The 18,829-nt window shown below is 39.4% G+C and overlaps 1 protein-coding gene across 6 annotated transcripts in view; it reads left to right on the top strand.

Annotated features, from left to right (window-relative positions):
- Positions 1-18,829, top strand: part of unc80 (unc-80 homolog (C. elegans)) — a 333,697-nt gene that overhangs the window by 252,137 nt on the left and 62,731 nt on the right. For 5 of the 6 annotated variants that reach the window (XM_076297160.1, XM_076297161.1, XM_076297157.1 and 2 more), the window contains 7 exons: positions 921-1,055; positions 1,200-1,338; positions 4,424-4,520; positions 7,387-7,557; positions 8,845-8,937; positions 14,933-15,151; positions 18,091-18,321. In XM_076297160.1, coding sequence (XP_076153275.1) covers positions 921-1,055; positions 1,200-1,338; positions 4,424-4,520; positions 7,387-7,557; positions 8,845-8,937; positions 14,933-15,151; positions 18,091-18,321 — 1,085 coding nt within the window. The remainder of the gene's footprint in view (positions 1-920; positions 1,056-1,199; positions 1,339-4,423; positions 4,521-7,386; positions 7,558-8,844; positions 8,938-14,932; positions 15,152-18,090; positions 18,322-18,829) is intronic. The other variant, XM_076297158.1, reaches the window with a different exon arrangement.

Here is an 18,829-nt window from a genome sequence, read left to right as displayed (position 1 = left end):
TCTACCTTTTTGTGTTCTTTAGTAATCGGCAGTAGAACATAGTTTCACCAAAAACACCTGTTTTTGACCAAAAAATGGAGAAAACAAGCTTTTTGTGAAAAGAAACATTTTTTGCTTTAGTGACACTTCCAACATCTCCTTCCATAAAACAGCAAAAACAACATTGTGAAAGGTCTTTTGATTGCAAAATAATAATTTACTTGCATATATATAACCAAGTAAATAGTTGCCGGTTGATCCAGACAGCAACCACTCATCTGAAGAATCCGGGTCAGGTTCGCTGAATTCATTATCTGATTAGGAGCTGTCTGCTGAGCTGAGCTGTGGTGAAACACGCCGTGTGCTACTCTCTCTGCTTGGCCCGGGTTTTACGTTAGTGGCAGATGTCTTTGGCAGCCAATGTAAACGGGGCCTTAGTATGCCTTGTTTGTCTGTTAATAGCAAAAATTATATATAATTTAGATATCATCATCATCATCATCATCATAATTAGATATATTGTCATTATATCCATCTATGGTTTCATGTAGTTTTATGTCATAATAATGTACCGTGTGCTAATTTGAAATATTATTTTGTACTGTCCATGAACCTGATGTCTTATATTGTGCTATATTGGAAGAAGCTAGCGAGTGCTTTCTGAATGGGGGCATATCTCTTTATCTTCCAGAATCTCTAGAGCACATCTAATACACCTAATACTATCCCACATACTGTACTTCACAATTCCTCTGTTGTAGGTACTCCTGGCATTCATTACTCTTCACAAGTCTCCTAACTTACTGTAGCATGATTGATTATTCATCCAAAAAATGGTAAAAAAGTGTCATCCAAATGAAAATGTTAATGTGTTCACAAACGAGTTTTACAAACAATCAATGTGTGTGTGTGTGTGCATGTGCATGTGTATGTTTTTGCAGGTATATTCTGATTATGAAAGTAACCCGTTGTTCAGAAAGGGTATTGAGTTCTGCTGCCGACAGTTCTACATTCTCCACCGTAAACCTTTTGTCCTGCAGCTGTTTGCTAGTGTTGCACCGCTGCTGGAGTTCACAGTGAGTGGAGTTCAATGAGACTATACCCCCTTAATATCACTTTATACTCTATTTTTCATCAGTGATTGACAAGATATGAAACTTGTTAAAAGACAATACATGTATGTCTGCACATTCATTTGTGTTTATGTTCATGTGTTTCAGACCAGCACCAGCACTGGGTTAGCCAAAGGAGTCTCGGCCCAGTGTCTTTTTGACTTACTTGTGTCTTTGGAGGGTGAGACTAATGATGCACTTGATGCCCTTGAGCTTGTCAAGGCAGAGAAGCCACTACGTTCATTGGGTAATTGAAATTCACACACAAAAGCTGAAAACCTGATTTAACTAATTGAACATGAAGTAGTCAATTTTAAAAAGTGATGTAGTCTAATAAAGTATGCTAACAGAGGTAGGATGGAGCCAGTTTAATTCAACAATGATATTAGAGGTGCTTTTCTAAACAGCAGAATGAACACTTTTGATGAACAAATAAAGTAAATAATTATTCTATGTTTTGTTTTTATACTACAATATACCTGCAGCGTTTCATAAGCATGGTAAACCAACTGTTTAGTAGGCAGACATGATTAAAATGACAGAAATTATTTAATTGGGCAATGGAGATTAACCTTGTGGAAGCTTATGACTAAGCTGGCTACAGTATTTACGGTAACACTTTACTTGACGGGTGAGTTCATAACACATTCATAGCACCTGTCATAAACTGCACATAAGGCATTAATGACTGTTTCATGAGACATGACTGAACATTCATAACAAACCTTTCATGAATGTGGAAGACAGACCGACAACAACTTGTCAAAATAAAAGTCCAACAATCGCAAAGCGGCATTGCTGTTTTTGTTCCAAACCTCTTACCTGATCACGTCCCATCTGAGTCAGTGGGCTACTCCAGTGCCAAAAAGACAGAACATGGTCAAGCAAATAATTCTTGTTTCATAAAAATGTATTTGTTTTATGATGTAACCTTTGCAGATGATTTCTCATCTTTTGCCACTGGTTACACAAATACGGCTGAATGTAGGCTAGTTTAAACTCTGTGATTACGAATACTTCCCAACTTGTATAGTAAAGTGACATTCGATGTAGACTCCATAAGATATTCATGAAATATTTATAAAGGCTGGAGAGAAGAACGGCAATGCTGCTTTGCGATTGTTGGACTTTTATTTTGACAAGTTGTCGTCGTTCTGTCTTCTACATTCATGAAAGGTTTGGTATGCATGTTGAGTCATGTCTCATGAAAGTTTTTCTCAACCTTCAAATCGCTACTCAACCCTCAGCTGCCTCCTCCTCCATCCAGCCTTACTGCAGATACCCTCGCCTCATTTTTTACAAACAAACTGGCGGCAATCAGCAGTCAATTCTCTACATGCCCACTCAACGCATCTGACTCAGATACCGCACTCCTACAACCTCTAGGGACTGCTGGAACATCTTTTTCAGCATTCACGCCTCTCTCCGAGAGTGAAGTATCTAGACTCCTGACATGCAGCCGTCCTATCACATGCTCGCTGGACCCTATACCTACGAGCCTACTTCAGTCCATCAGCCCGACCATCGCACCAGCTATCACACATGTGATCAATGCCTCGCTAACCTCCGGCACATTTCCAACAGCGTTCAAAATGGCCCGGGTAACACCGTTACTTAAGAAAGCTTCTCTCAACCCTGCTCAAGTCGAGAACTACCGCCCTGTCTCACTCCTGCCTTTCCTATCCAAAGGCATTGAACGAGCAGTCTCCAAACAGGTCTCTGACTTCCTTTCACAGAACAACCTTCTGGATCCAAATCAGTCTGGGTTCAAAAGTGGCCACTCTACCGAAACGGCTCTGCTGTCTAACAGAAGCCTTAAAAGAAGCCAGGGCGACCGCTCGGTCATCAGTACTCATTCTGCTTGACTTATCGGCTGCCTTTGACACGGTTAATCACCGCATCCTTCTCTCTACTCGCTAACATGGGAATCTCCGGTTCTGCTCTCTCCTGGTTTGAATCCTACCTCACAGGACGCTCGTTTAACGTATCATGGCTTGGTCAGCTATCTGCACCTCACCATCTCACCACAGGGGTCCCCCAGGGTTCAGTGCTGGGCCCCCTTCTCTTTGCTATCTACACCACCTCCTTGGGACAGATTATCCGTTTGCATGGCTTTTCATACCACTGCTATGCAGACGACACACAGCTCTATCTGTCCTTTCCACCTGATGACCCCTTGGTTTCAGCACGGATCTCGGATTGCCTCTCAGACATAGCTACATGGATGAAGGCACACCACCTCCAGCTGAACCTCTCAAAGACTGAACTGCTGGTCCTCCCAGCTAAACCTACCATACACCACAACATCAACATCAAATTTGACTCCCTGTCTGTTTCACCTACCAGGACTGCAAGAAATCTAGGAGTTGTTCTCGACAACCAACTAAACTTCTCAGATCATGTAGCCTCAGTCGCCCGGTCATGCCGTTTTGCACTCTACAACATACGGAAAATCAGGACTTACTTGACTCAAGATGCTACCCAACTTTTGGTTCAGGCAATAGTCACCTCACCCACTTCAGATAATCCAGAACGCGGCGGCGCGCCTGGTCTACAACCAACCCAAAAGGGCACATGTTACCCCGCTGCTCATCCAGCTACACTGGCTACCTATGGCGGCCCGCATCAAATTCAAGGCTCTAACGCTTGCCTACAAAGTAGTCTCCGGTTCTGCTCCCACCTACTTGAATGCCCTCATACAGACATACGCTACCTCCAGACCCCTGCGCTCCTCAGACGAACGACGTCTAGCTCTACCACCGGTACGCTCAGGCCAATCCAAACTTTTGTCATCTGTTGTTCCTCGTTGGTGGAACACACTGCCAGTTCCTACAAGGGCAGGGACATCCCTCTCCATTTTCAAAAAACTCCTGAAGACCCAGCTCTTTAGAGAACATCTCCTCTCATAGCAACACTTACAACAAGTCTTGCTGATCCTAGCACTCACCAGCCGTCTTAAACTGACAAGTAACTGCATTCAATGATGCACTTATTCTTACTGTACTTTTTAAATTGTCCTAAAATTGTTGAGAATTGCTCTAAAACTTAAACTGTTTACCATGTTGTAAGTCGCTTTGGCTAAAAATGCGTCAGCCAAATGTAATGTAATGTAATGTAATGAAAGTCATGAATGCTTTATGTGCAGTTTATGACAGCTGCTATGAATGTGTTATGAACTCACCCGTCAAGTAAAGTGTTACCGTTACCACTATGAAAGAATATTTCTAGGGTATTATATTCTTTACACCACATTCAATGGTCATGTTGTGTACAGTAATGCATCTATATACAGTATATACAGCAAAAGTATGCTTATTTTTGTGTATTTACAGACTTTTGCTATGGAAATGATGACTTGGCTTTCACCATCAGTGACTCCATCAAACTATGCGTGACAGTTGTTGCATATGCACCTGAGTCCTTCAGAAGGTAAGCATCTTCGTACAACAATAGTAAAGGTTGGTTTTAAATATAATTACTTATTTCTGGGCCACGTCATTGGGCTATTTGTATTCCAAAGGCCCAGGGAACCTTATGAAGATGCATTGTATCATGAGCTGCCTGAAATACGTAGACATGATACTTTTCAGCTTACTACATGATTCCATATGTGCTGTTTCATTGTGATGACAATAGTATACAGTATATAATTGTTCCTCTGTCTGTCTTTGGACTGTAAGTGTCATTTGGAATGTAAGCAGCCCTTAGCAATGAGTCCCAGGCAATGACTCGTCTGCAGGATGAATAACCCTACGATTTTTATTTGAATATTATTGGAGTTAATGTTGCTTTTTTCAGGCTATTTTTGTCAGTCAATAGTGAAAGTAAATGACTAAGTGTAAGACTTAAGACTGTTTTGTCATTGCCTATGAGACCATGGTGAAGTTTTTAATTGGATATTCAATAATCTTATATTAAAATTAAACAATCTAGTTAATATTGATTGTAATATAAGGATACTTACTTTGAGCTTTCTTATAAGATTATTTGACTTAAAATAAGTCAAAATCTTCTTAAATTAAGACATAAAAAACAAGCACATTTATCTGCCAATGGATTAAGATAATGTATTTTAAGATTTAAGACAATTTGTCTTAAATCTTAAATCTCATCTTCAATTAAGGTTAATTTTCTTAATCCATTGGCCGATAAATTTACTTGTCTTTTATGTCTTAATTTAAGAAAATGTTGACTTATTTTAAAAAGTTTTATCTCAAAAAGTATATACTTTTTGAGACATTAACAAAAAACAAGCTTATTTTTTCCCATAGACATTGCATTAGCATTATGACATCATAATCATTAAAAAGTGTCACCCAAATGTAATGTTATGGTTATGGGATTTGCCAGACACTTTTGTCCAAAGCGACTTACAAATTAAAAAAAAATATACAATAGTTACATTTAACAGTAAACAATTAAAATTCTTGAAGTTAAATTAACAGTGAACAGTTTTAAAAAGATGGTAAGACTACATTAAGGTTAATAGCAATAATAAACAATATTAGTGTCAATACAATCAATAGCCTAATGAAAATAAACCATAAAAATGAACAAATACTTTAATATAATATAATATATAAACCATTACTCATAAGACAGGCTTATGCTGAACAAATATGCCTTTAGACCCCTCTTGAAAGACCCAAAACTATCTTAGGAACGGAGAGCATTGGGCAACTCATTCCACCAACAAGGAACCACTGAGGAAGAGTCTTGAATTTGACCTAGCGTTTATGGCTGGTCGATACAACGACGCTCATCAGAAGACCGCAGTGGTCGGTTGGGGATGTACAGCTTGATCATAGAATTGAGATAGCTGGGAGCAGATCCAGTAAGTGTCCTATAGGCCAAGGTGAGATATTTAAATTTAATTCTGGCCACTACAGGGAGCCAATGGAGAGTAACTAGGAGAGGAGTTACATGTGTCCTCTTTGGCTGATTGAAGACCAGGCGTGCTGCAGCATTCTGAATCAGTTGTAACAATCTTACTACACAGGCAGGCAGGCCAGCTAACAGTGAATTACAATAGTCTTTTGTGTCAGATAAGGTCTGATCTTCCTAATGTTGTAAAGGACAAACCAACATGATTTTGCAATTGAGGCTACATGCTCAGAGAAGTGAAGTCGGTCATTCAGTTATGACACCCAAGTTGCATGACCATCTAATTGGGGTCAGTGAAGATGAGTCAAGCTAGATGTTAATCTGTTGGGGAATAGCTGTTTTAGCTTGAAACACCAAAAGCTCAAGCTTGACGAGCCAGACCCACATCAAGATGTAGGGTCTGGGGACTCACCATTCGCAGTGCTCAGTCCGAGGGGCGGAATAAACGGTTGTCTTTCAAATTCCCTCTGCATGCAATAGGATAGCACTACAACTCATAAGTCCCATGCGTTTTCCCACCAGCGGAGCAAGTTGGCTAGTTGTTCAAACTTTTGGCAACTTAAAAAAAGCTTAACTCGTGTCACACTGTTCGCCAACAGCAACATCCATCTTCTTTGTTTTCAAGTAGCAGGGAATTCACGCCGAACCGTCGCAACTCTGCCATCATTATGTTAAGCCCGCCTACCGACTCTATACACAATGTGATTGGCCTGATTGAAGTTTAATTTTTCCAGCTCGCAAGCCAACAGAGAGTTGCTAGACTACCCTGGCAGCAAATTACATTTCATGCTGCTAGGGTGCGTCTAGATTTCTAGGCTACAAAAGCTCCATTTGTGAGATATTAAGCTGAAGGTGCCGATCTTTCATCCACCACTAACATAATGTCAACCTAGCAACCCTCATAGCAACCAACATGATGACACTAGCAACCAGCATAGAACCAGTTATTAAGCATAGCAACCACCATATCTACCCTATCAACACCCTATCAACCATCTGAATTACCCTTGCAACCACCACAATTATGTCAACCTAGCAACACCCATAGCAACTAGCATAGCAACCACTTATTTAGCATGGCAACCACATACCCTTGCAACATCCTAGCAACCATCTCAATTACCCTAGCAACAACCAAGCAACCACCAATTGTGTTGGTTGCTAAGGTGGTTGCCTGGGTGACATTACTGAAGTAGTTGCTACAGTAGGTTGTTGCTAGGGTAGTTTAGATGGTTGCTCGGGTGTTCCTAGGGTAATCATAGTGGTTACTATGATATAAAAGTGGTTGCTAAAAGTGGTGCATTTGCATGCACTGTAATAAGAAGAAATATAGTGATAACAGTACAGTGCATTTTCATGTACTGTAATTACAATTACATTGACTACATAATGCAAATATTGTTGTGTTTAGTCTACAGATGCTGATGGTTCTAGAAGCATTGGTGCCATGCTACCTGCAGAAACTTAAGAAGAACACAGTGGCACTGGAATCTGCATGTGCAGCAAGGGATGAGATTGCTGCCATTGCAGCGCTTGCTACATCACTCCAGGCCTTACTCTATAGTGTGGAGGCTTTGACACGGTACAGTAATTGAGTTAAAATGCACAAACACACACACACACACACACACTCTCTCTCTCACACACACACACACACACAGTTGAGAAACATACACAATTTAATTTACATAATGGCGCTAGGGAGTTTGTAAACCATGAGAATCTAAATCAAGTTTAAGATATGAGGAGAGGAGCAAGTTAATAATGCGAATTTCATTCCAATACTGGCATCACAGTTATCACTTCAGTTACTTGCCCTTACTAAAAACTGGATTAGACTAGAGAACGCAGTGATCTAATTATGCCTTTTCCCATACCAGTTGCTTATCTGGTAGAGAAAGTGGGACACAGCTTTCCTGTCTTTTGCGTCTGGAAGACAGTTGCTACACAATGGACCATATGCACGGAAGACTACACAGACCCGGTTGGGTGTTGCACCTAGTGAATCAGCATGTTATGATGTAGAAAGATTTTTATGGGTGTGTCAAAAATTTTATTATTGGGCAAACAAGATATTCAGTGTCGGAGTGAACATGCAAGGAGCAGAATATAACAGATGATGCTGTTACAACACAGCTAATGCTCCATCGGAAATAAATGAGCTGGTTTAAGAGCCTTCCATGCATCAAAATCAGAATCAGGTTTATTGGCCAGGTATACTTACGTACAAAAGGAATTTGACTTCGGTAGGCTGTTAGCTCTCTATACATTCAACAAATAGAAATGTAGTAGTAACAAATAGACATGTATTAGTAACTTTTACATTCAGTAGACACATAGTAATATTAGACACATACTGTACAATAGAGACAACAATATACATATAGGCACATATCAACATAATATACAAAAATACAAATATACAAGTAAGACATATCAAGACATCACACACATGGAGTGGGATGTAAAGTACAAAAAGTAATAGTGCAAATGTAGTGTGCAAGATGCATATTGGAATGATAAAGAATGTGATGACCCCACTTATCCGCAGTTCAGGAGAGTGATGGCAGTGGGAAAGAAGCTGTTCTTTTGTCTGATATTTTTGTGCGCAGGGCTTTGTGCATGAATTGGACGTTCGTGCAATCCAGGATGCTGTATGTTATGTGTGGTGGGAACACACTGCAAAAAATGATAGAAAAACATTCACAGCAAGACACCAAAAGACACCAGTCAGCATGTTAGCAAATTTCTAGCTAGGAAGTTAGTTTACTATTGTTAGACTTTTGTGCTACTATTTTTTTTTTTCCTGAGTTGAAAGGATATCACAAACTGTATGCCCTAATATAATTCAGAATATTCTTCTCTGTAGACCGATGACAGCTCCTCAGCTGAGTCGTTGTGATCAAGGTCATAAAGGAGCTACAGCTGCCAACCACACTTTGTCTGGAGGAGCCCACACACGGTGAGACTTCTCTTAATTGCTAAGAGGTAATTGTTGATAAGTGGCCAAACATGCATTCAGATTGGTGAGTAAACAATTTCACAAGCATATACTATCTATGAAGAATAACTCTCCGTCCAAATTATTTATTTTAAGGTAAAACCAAGAGGAGAAAATAAAGACCATAAATATATATATATATATATATATATATATATGTGTGTGTGTGTGTGTGTGTGTGTGTGTGTGTGTGTGTGTGTGTGTGTCTCGTGTCTCGAGTAGTGTAAATTTGAAAATCATGGGATATTAAACAAACAGAGCAAACAGGACATGCAGACAGTGCATACGGAAAGTATTCACAGCGCTTCACTTTTTCCACATTTCGTTATGTTACAGCCTTATTCCAAAATGGATTCAATTCATTTTTTTCCTCAAAATTCTACACACAATACCCCATAATGACAACATGAAAATTTTTTAAATGTTTGCAAATTTATTAGAAATAAAGAACGAAAATATAATATGTACATAAGTATTAACAGCCTTTGCTCAATATTTTGTTTTGGCACCTTTGGCAGTAATTACAGCCTTTCTTTTGGAATATGAAGCCACAAGCTTGGCACACCTATATTTGGCCAGTTTTGCCCATTCCTCTTTACAGAACCTCTCGAGCCCTATCAGATTGGATTGGGAGCGTCGGAGCACAGCCATTTTCAAATCCCTCCAGAGATGTTCAATGGGATTCAAGCTAGGGCTCTGCCAGTCTAGGACATTCAGAAATAGAGAGTTCAGAGACATACACAGTTATATCAGTATTTATTATACGGCTCTTCACAATGCTAGTAGAACGCTCCATTGACTTGAATGGGATTTTACATTCTACGGTAAAATATTTTCATGTAATTACCGCTGCAAACATATAATTACCGCTGTCAATGGCAACGGGTTTTGTGCTGCTGAGTTTTTCATATCACTCCGCAAGTAGTCCGGTCACTTCTTGCATTGGAACTTCATTCAAAAGTGAAAGCAGACGGTTGATCAGCTGTGTTCTAAAGAATGTTTGATTCAACTTCAGTGTGTGTTGCGAACTATTTGTTTCTCAGCAAAAGCCACGACAAAACGGTAACAAATAAGTGTAAAGAGACATATCGTGGAGTTTATTTTTAGTTTTGGCAAGTAGCCGTATAATAAGCGGGATAATGTATAGAACGCCGATCATTATTGGGAAAATAAGTCCCTTCAGGGCGAAGCAAGACCCCTCCGCTGGCGCGTCAGGGTCCGGTTCGCCCTGTCGGGACTTTTTTTCCCAATAATGACCGGCGTTCTATACATTATCCCTTACATAACAAGCAGTGAAATGTAAGCCTGGTTAGCTTCATGACTGTGTAAAGTAGAAATAATCTAAGTGAACAGATATGAAGTTAACAATAAATAATTCAATAAAATAATAAAGTAACATGAATAATAATAATAATAATCATAACTAGATGTACCGCATAGCGGTACAAAATATGACAGCCGCTCAGTCCTGTACATCCGTTCCACGAAAATAAATCACACTTCAATTTGTCTCCATATTTTACTCCATCCCCCACTCTTAAAACTTTTGTGTATGCTTGTTTGGCATGCCTGAGTGTGTGTGTGTGCAGTTCAGAAAGTAGCCTACTGGTGCTGAAAAGGTGAATAGATTGTAGAATAGCCAAAGAAATTGTTATAAAACCTTTAAAATCTCTAAACAATCACAAGTAGGGCAGTTCATCACAGTTCATCCATTGCAACTGGATTGATGAAAGGTCACTTACACCTGTAGGCTACATTGTATTTGGGAAAAGCAAAAGGTATCAGCATAATTTTATTTATTTATTTATTTATAAATAAACAAAAACATCTCTGTCAGTTCCATGCCGTTTTCAACAGCTATCAAAAACAAAGGTCATTTTTGGATGGATGGATTTTTTGTGAATGTTTCTTCTTCTAGGCTACATAAGATTTTAGTCATCTTTAGTTCATGTAATACTTTATTGTCAATGCACAAATTAAGTAACAGTAGTCTGAAACGTTATTGTTAATGCACAAATTAAGTAACAGTAGTCTGAAACGAAATTCTGTTTTACATCTAACCAGTGGTGCAAATAACTGACATGTCCAAATGGGCCTTGATGAAATGCGTCGCTAGACTGTTCATACACATTTTAACGGGCCAAAGTTGAAGAGCTGTTGTCTGTTATTGTTCGTGCAAATATAGGCTGATTCATGTTCCCTTGCATTGTGTAACTGAGGTCCATGGCTTGTCTGGCTTTCACCAGACCAAGCTCAATCTTTTAAGAAATCAAAAAATAAATAGCGGGCAGATCAGGCTGGGTTCACCCAGCCTAGTCCATAGGCACCCAAAATTGTTTAATTTTCCGATTGAGATATCCACGCTCTGGCTATTCTAAATGCAAAAATGCATCAGGGAGTTATGACAAAACTGTAACTAACAAACTAGATCCTAATAGAAAGCTGTTAGCTTCCCTAAGCTACAGGTAGGCTTATAAGGTAGGCCTATTTACAACATAAATTGTCAATAGGCTAGGCTATGCTGGCGACACAAATAAAATCTCCTTTGGAAACCAATGGCTTACGCCTTACAGTATCAAGCAGACTTAAACTGCCATATCGTGGCAAAAAGTTGTAATAAAATTCACGCAGCTCCATGAGTCAAGGAAAGCGCGAATGAAGTAGCCACTTCTAAATGGGACCCACTATACAGTAGCTTAAGGTGTGTTGCTAAAGCAGCCATAATGAAATGAAGGTGTTTGGATACTTCACACACACGTGCTTTTTAATTTCACAGACTACAACTACCAAGCTGGAATCAAAGCACATCGATTCCCCTCTCACACCCTGCATGCACTTAAAACAAAATAAACAGGCGTCTCAGTCTCATGCATGTATAGGCAAAACTGTATCAGACCGGTGTAACGTTGGTAAATCTTCCATTGCACAGAATGATTTTTGTAGCACGTGCAACAAATGACAGTCGAAAGATACAATTACAGTGCTGCTATCAATTTGCTTGGTATAACCGCATTTATAGTTTTCTACAAATGCAATCAATCAAATTGGCCTCCATCACTCAACCAACGCTAACGGTAACATTACCTAGGTCCTTATTGATATTATAAGATTAACGTACCTGCAGTAAAAACCAAGCATGTCCGATAAACATCCTCAGATTTATTTCGGCTTCAAGAAGAAATGGGAATTACATTTCATGTGAACATTGTCCTATCCTTATTAGACGTTCTCTGCGGTAAACAGTCCTTGTAGGAAGCCATTGTTTTTCCAACCCACTTTTAACTTCAACAAAATTACGTCTCACTGCAACGATGCGCCATCTAGTGGACAAACGACTACTTATCGCCAATACTGGAAATGCAGCCATGATGATGATGATGAATATTTATTTATTTTGGCTTTCTTTTAATCCTACTGAATTTGTAATTATGTATCGGCCATTCTAATACCGATAGTATGTGGGTGACTGTGTGTGTGTGCATGTGTATATGTGTGCACCGCCATCTACAGGCCAATGAGTGTACAGTCACTAAATGTACACATAACCTAATTTTTTTAGGACCCCCCCATGGATGAAATTCTATGAAACTTGGCATATCCCCAGAGAATGCCAGGTCAATCATACACATAAAATTTGGTGCAGTTCTGAACATCTTAACTGAAGATAGGGGCAATTAAAGCAGAATAATATTGCATTTTCATTTTTTACTGGGGGGGTGCAAATCACAAATGAGTGATTATGGGCCAGGATGATGTGGGCCCTTGAGACCAACATACCATAAAAGATTCTTCATCCTCAGTGCCACGGTTCAGGTAGTTATTTAGGAAAAACTGTTTTTTTGCGGTTCGGGGGGGCCAGCACGGGGAGGGAGTGGCCCCCGGGGACGAAATGAAATTTTTCCGTAAAAGTCTAGTGGGGCTACATACCCACCAAATTTTATGTGCCCCGGTGGTTCGGTGTCCCGGGTATCGTTGACCAAAAATTCAGGAAGTAGATGACGGGGAAAAAAATAAGAAAAAAAAAACAAGAAAAAAAAAAAAAACTTTGACAATCCCTATATGACCGCTTCGCTAGCGGCGGTCATAATAATACATAATAAATAATAAATAATAATGTTATTAAATTGGGATAGAGTCCATGGTATTCATTAGAGTTGACTTGTCCATGTTGAGGAGTCTAATGACGAGGGAAATAGCTTTTTTTTAGTCTCTCCGTTTTGGCCATCAAACTGCAGAAGCGCTTGCCTGACTTCAACAAACTGGACAGACAGTTACTGGGATGGGTGGAGTCCTTTATGATTTTAGTGGCTCTGTTCTTGCATCGGCTGATATATATATCATGCAGGGAGGGGAGAGAAGCGCTGGTCAGGTCCTCAGAGATATGTACTCCCAGATACTGTATTTAAAACTACTAACTCTCTCTACCTGTGTTCCATCAATCAAGAGAGGGGTGTAAGTCTGCTACTGCCTCTTTCTGAAGTCTACAATTAGCTCCTTGGTTTTGCTGACATTTAGTTGGAGACAGTTTGCCTGACATCAGGCAATCAGCTCTTCCAAGAAGGCAGTCTCGTCATTGTTGGAGATGAGGCCCTGGACTATATCATCAGCAAACTTAACGATGGAAGTGGAGCTGTGAGATGACACATAGTCATAGGTGTAGAGAGAGTAGAGCAGTGGGCTCAAGACACAGCCCTTTGGAGCTCCTGTATTCAGAATGATGGAATTAGAGGTGAGCTGGCCCATTCTCACTATCTGGTTTCTGCCAGAAAGAAAATTCAAAACCCAGTCACTGAGGGGGGTAATTACTCCTAGGTCTTTGAGCTTAGAGTCCAGCATGTGAGGAACAATAGTGTTGAAAGCTGAACTATAATCAATAAACAGCAGCCTCACATAATTCCCTTTTCCACTGTCAATATGCCTAAGGGTGGTATGAAGGACATGAGAGATGGCATCCTCAGTAGATTATTAGATCGGTAAGCAAATTGCAGTGGGTCAATAGTGTTGGGGATGGAGGAGCAGATGATGTTTTTAATAAGATCTCTGTAAAGAGTGGATTTTTGTAAATTATTCTAAAAAAGGCCAAATTAAATTGACAAAGATTCCACTTATTAAAGCAATAAAAGAGTAAATATCCAAGAGGGATGAATAATTTTGCAAGCCATTGTAGGAGGTTTATGATGGTGTGTTATATCCGAAAGCCAGCTTCTCCAGGGTCTTCATCAGGTGCATTGTCATTGCTATTGGTCAGTGGAGTCTTTGGCACTAGGCCTATATGTTAGAAAAGTAGAAAGTCCAAGTTTTCTGGGGGTGTTATCATAATAATCCTAGTTTTGAAAGCCTACACAAGCATAAGGCTGGAGACTACAACTTGTCCAGCCTTTTGTTGCACCTATCCCAATTTGTGACTTGTGGGTTTCCATGATTTGCAGATTATCACATTCTTCTTTTTATTTAAAATGTTACACAGCATCTCAACTTGTTTTGGAAATGGGGTTGTTGAAAGTGTTACCGTTTTACCATATTTCATTCACGTTACCTAGACCATGGAAGGCAAGGACATACAACATTTATTTCATTGCCAGTTACATTATAGTGGTGACATACAAAGAGATAGCAACATGCATGCATTGTGGTTGACCACAATCAGTTTCAATGGGATTGTGCAATAAGTCACACCTGTCTTGTTTTTTTCTCCCGATTTGCTGCTGAGCTCCGCAAATTACTTTGACAATCAAAAACAACTGGAATCATACAGAACTGACATTAATTACATGCTGTAGATCAGCGAAAAAATCTATGACGTATATTTATATGTTGTTATATTGTAATTCAAACATATTTCCATGAATGTCCCCTGACTCTTATTTGAAGCTGAACAGCCAAAGCTTGTTAATGGTGCGCATTGCAATTTTAAATTACAACTTTATATGTGTGTGCACTGTCCATAAATTTTTAGTGATGACCTGAATCTGCTGGAGGAGGGTCAAGGTGTTCCACGCGAGGAGCTTGATGAGAGGATTGCACGTGAGGAGTTCAGACGACCACGAGAGTCTCTGCTTAACATTTGCACTGAGTTCTACAAGCACAGTGGCCCCAGGCTCAAGATTCTTCAGAATGTTGCAGGAGAGCCACGCGTAACTGCACTAGAGCTTCTGGACATCAAATCACACATGAGGTTCAAAATGCTTTTCTTAATAATACATCTCTCTTGTCATCAATAGATAGTGTTTCTTTATTTATCTTTATAGTGCATAATGGGTGCTGACTTTAACAAGATTACGCAGGACATGCATATCCCATGAAATGCAGGGCCTGATTTATGTACATTTGTGAACAGAGTATAATCAGCGCTTTTGCCAGTCCGCAGATGCATGCTGTGCTTCTTCATTTTACGTGGTATTTATCATACTTGAAGCTCATCACATAATCAGCACCTTTCTCTGCCTTCTAGCGCAATGTGTGATGCCCACAACTGAATGGTAGGCTATACTTCAATCATAGTGAATGGAGTCAACTGACGACATTAAAAGGAATCAAAAGTTTAGTGGTCATATAACACAATACAGTGGGTACTCCTTCGAATTGTCTGGCTTCACGCATGATTCTCACGTGTTTTATGTGTGAGGAGACTGCTATTAACTTTAAAGAGTATAGGCCTATCTACAATTCAAGCTACTGGTAGGCTGCAGCCTATGACGCAAATGTACTGTAATATAGCCTTATGTCCTGGTCTATCATAGATGTATATGGATGTCTGCTTAGTTGTTGACAGCACGTTTTTTTACGATTTAAAATTATACTTTTTAGATTTTAACGGGCCAAGTTGAAGAGCTGTTGTCCGTTATTGTTTCTGCAAATATAGGCCGATTCATGTCCCTTTGCATTTTGCAACTGTGAGGTCCATGGTAGGCGCCCGACAGAAATATTGTTTCATTTTGCGAGTGAGATATCCACGCTCTGGCGTCTCCTCTGCGACGTGTTCACCCCCCAGTTTCAGAGCTATTCTAAATGCAAAAATGCACAAAGGGAGTTATGACAAAACCGTGACTGTTAACAAACTAGATCCTAATAGAAAGCTGTTAGCTTTCCTAAGCTATATAAGGTATAAGCTAGACCTATTACACAACATTAATTGTCACTAGGCTATGCTGGCGACCCAAATAAAATCTCCTTTGGCTTACAGTATCAATCACACTGCCGCTTGCAATGCCTCTAAATGCAGTCCACTGCCCTGTTTACCGGCAATGCTACAGCGGACTTAAGCTGCCACCTCGTGGCGAAAAGTGTAATACATTTCATGCAGCTGCGTGAATCACGGAAAGTGATTGAAGTGGCCACATCTAAATGGGACCCACTGTACATGATAAGAAGATAAGCAGAGAGATAATGCAGAGCAGTAGTTCTACTCCACTAAAAAAAATATTTGTGCACGTTTGCCATGACAGATTTTTTTAGTCTAGAAGGTAGGAAAGTCAAGTGGAAGTAAGACATTAGAAAGGCAAATAAAAGTTAAGGTTACTTTTGACATAGTGAAAGAAGTACAACTGCTTCTCTGAATACCGATTCTGTTGTCTCTGAAAGTTTCTCATATTGACACAATTAACCACAATTTGGATTAGCCTACACCTGTTAGAGCCTAAACAGAAATTTTCACTGCAAAATGGAGGGGCGTTTTCACAAGTACTTTTCGTACATACATGGGCATGGCCGTAGCTACCATATCCTCAGTATTTTTTTCTTCAAGATTAGTTTCATTTATTAAGTACGAATATCCAACGTGATAATTATCCTTACATTAATACACCGTCACGTGACACGTCATTGCAGATACCTCCGACATTTCAAAGCGAAAGTGTCGACTTGGCTATCGCTGAAAGAGTTGAATAAAATAAAGATGTAATAAGGCTCTGAAATGTAATAAGGCAATGAAATGCTAACCTGTAATGAAAATGTTATGTTGAAATTCAGTTGAGATTGAAAATTAAGCTATATCAATGTTATATAGGATGGATAATTAATGTTGTGATGGATATTATCTCATGGACCAAACATAACATCGTCAAATTATATAAATTATTGGTCAGTAATTTAGAGATTTGTTATTTTAAGAAATCCAATACAGGAGACCGGGACAAGAGCCAATTTGGGAGAAGGCTCTTGAGATATACAGGTGCATCTAAAAAAAATAGAATACTGTGGAAAAGTGTGTTGGTTCAAGTTATGAACAAAACATGTTATAAAATGAACAAATCCATGGTTCTACGTCTTTTTTGGAAAAAGGACCGGAGGGCTTGGAAGAACCCCCTAACATTTTGGGGTGCCCAAAATTTCTAGCCCCTGACCTCGGTATTTTAAAAATCCTGGCTACGGCCTTGTCAGTACCCATTATGCACTATAAAGATAAATATAGAAACACAATCTATTGATATATTATAATAGAGAGATATATTACATATACACTTTACGTTTTACCTCTCATTATTTTACAGGAAACACCCACTTTTTCCCTGACTTTCCCATGAATGAAAATGTATGACACGTGCAATTTACCATTTTCCGCTCTAGCAGTGGTTTACCCAAGTGTGGCCTGATCATAGATAACATGGCATGTTTTTATGTGCACAATGGCCCTCATTTATGAAACTAACATATGACATAAAACAGGCGTAGGACAGGCGTACGCTCATTTCCCCACAGAGCATGGTTTTTGATGTGGCATAGTACGGTGCAGTAGTAAATCGGCAGAGGATTGGAAAGTTGAAGAATTGAATTTATGGAATATCTTGAACTTGGACAAATGGCAGAAAATAAAGTTTGTTACACTTAAATTGCCATAGTTTCCCAGCTTCCTTGATGATGATTGATTATTTAAAAAGGGGATGAATAATTTTCGACATGCCATTTTTCATAAAAACGTTAAAAAAGATAAACACTTATTTTTTTGATTCCATGTTTTCTACCACATTGTCTTACAACCTTTTGGCATGTGGCAGTGTCATTTTCAGTCAGAACAAACATATTGGTCAAGAGAAAAGCAACATTACATCAATATTTGCCAGGGGTATGAATAATTTTGTTCTTAACTGTATATCCTATGTCTGTGTGTGAGCACAGATTGGCTGAGATTGCCCACTCCTTGTTGAAGCTGGCGCCATATGACACACTGACCATGGAGAGTCGTGGGCTGCGTCGCTACATAATGGAGATGTTGCCCATCACTGATTGGTCGACAGAGGCTGTTCGTCCTGCACTCATCCTTATTCTAAAGCGCCTGGATAGAATGTTCAACAAGATCCACAAGATGCCAACGCTCAGGTGCGCTCGCCCACAGGCTCTGGGCTCCAGGTCTGTCAGCTCAACTGTTTTTTTATGCTTGTTCATTTTGTAATCTTGTTAATTTCATAACCACATACTTTTTTTTATTCATTTTGTGTTTTGTATATTCTGCAGTCAGTTTGTTACATTCAGGCAGTTGTACAGTATTTGTTAACTGCTTTTCTACTCTGTAACCATTTCTGATTTGTAGGCTGGTGGTGGTTGAGGGCAGGAGATATTGGTAAACTAATTTAGTGTAAGCCTTTATCACATAAGCAAAATTGCATCTGCAATACAGTCCCCTCCAAAAGTATTGGAACAGCAAGGCAAATTGCTTTGTTTTTGTTGTTCACTGATGACATTTGGGTTTAAGATCAAAAGATGAGTATGAGACAAGAGTTTAGAATTTTAGCTTTTATTTCCTGGTATTTACATCTGGATGTGTTAAACAACTCAGGACATACCACCCTTTGTTTGAACCCACCCATTTTTCAAGTGAGCAAAACTATTGGAACATGTGACTGACAGCTGTTTCTTG

Source organism: Alosa pseudoharengus, unplaced genomic scaffold, assembly GCF_046254945.1.
Source record: "Alosa pseudoharengus isolate Yale_2024_CS ecotype anadromous, Long Island Sound unplaced genomic scaffold, YU_APseudo_1.1 YU_APseudo_1.1_scf_20, whole genome shotgun sequence".
Taxonomy (NCBI): Eukaryota; Metazoa; Chordata; class Actinopteri; order Clupeiformes; family Clupeidae; genus Alosa; species Alosa pseudoharengus.
Note: the sequence above shows the minus strand (reverse complement) of the source record. Positions and strands in the feature narration are given on the sequence as shown.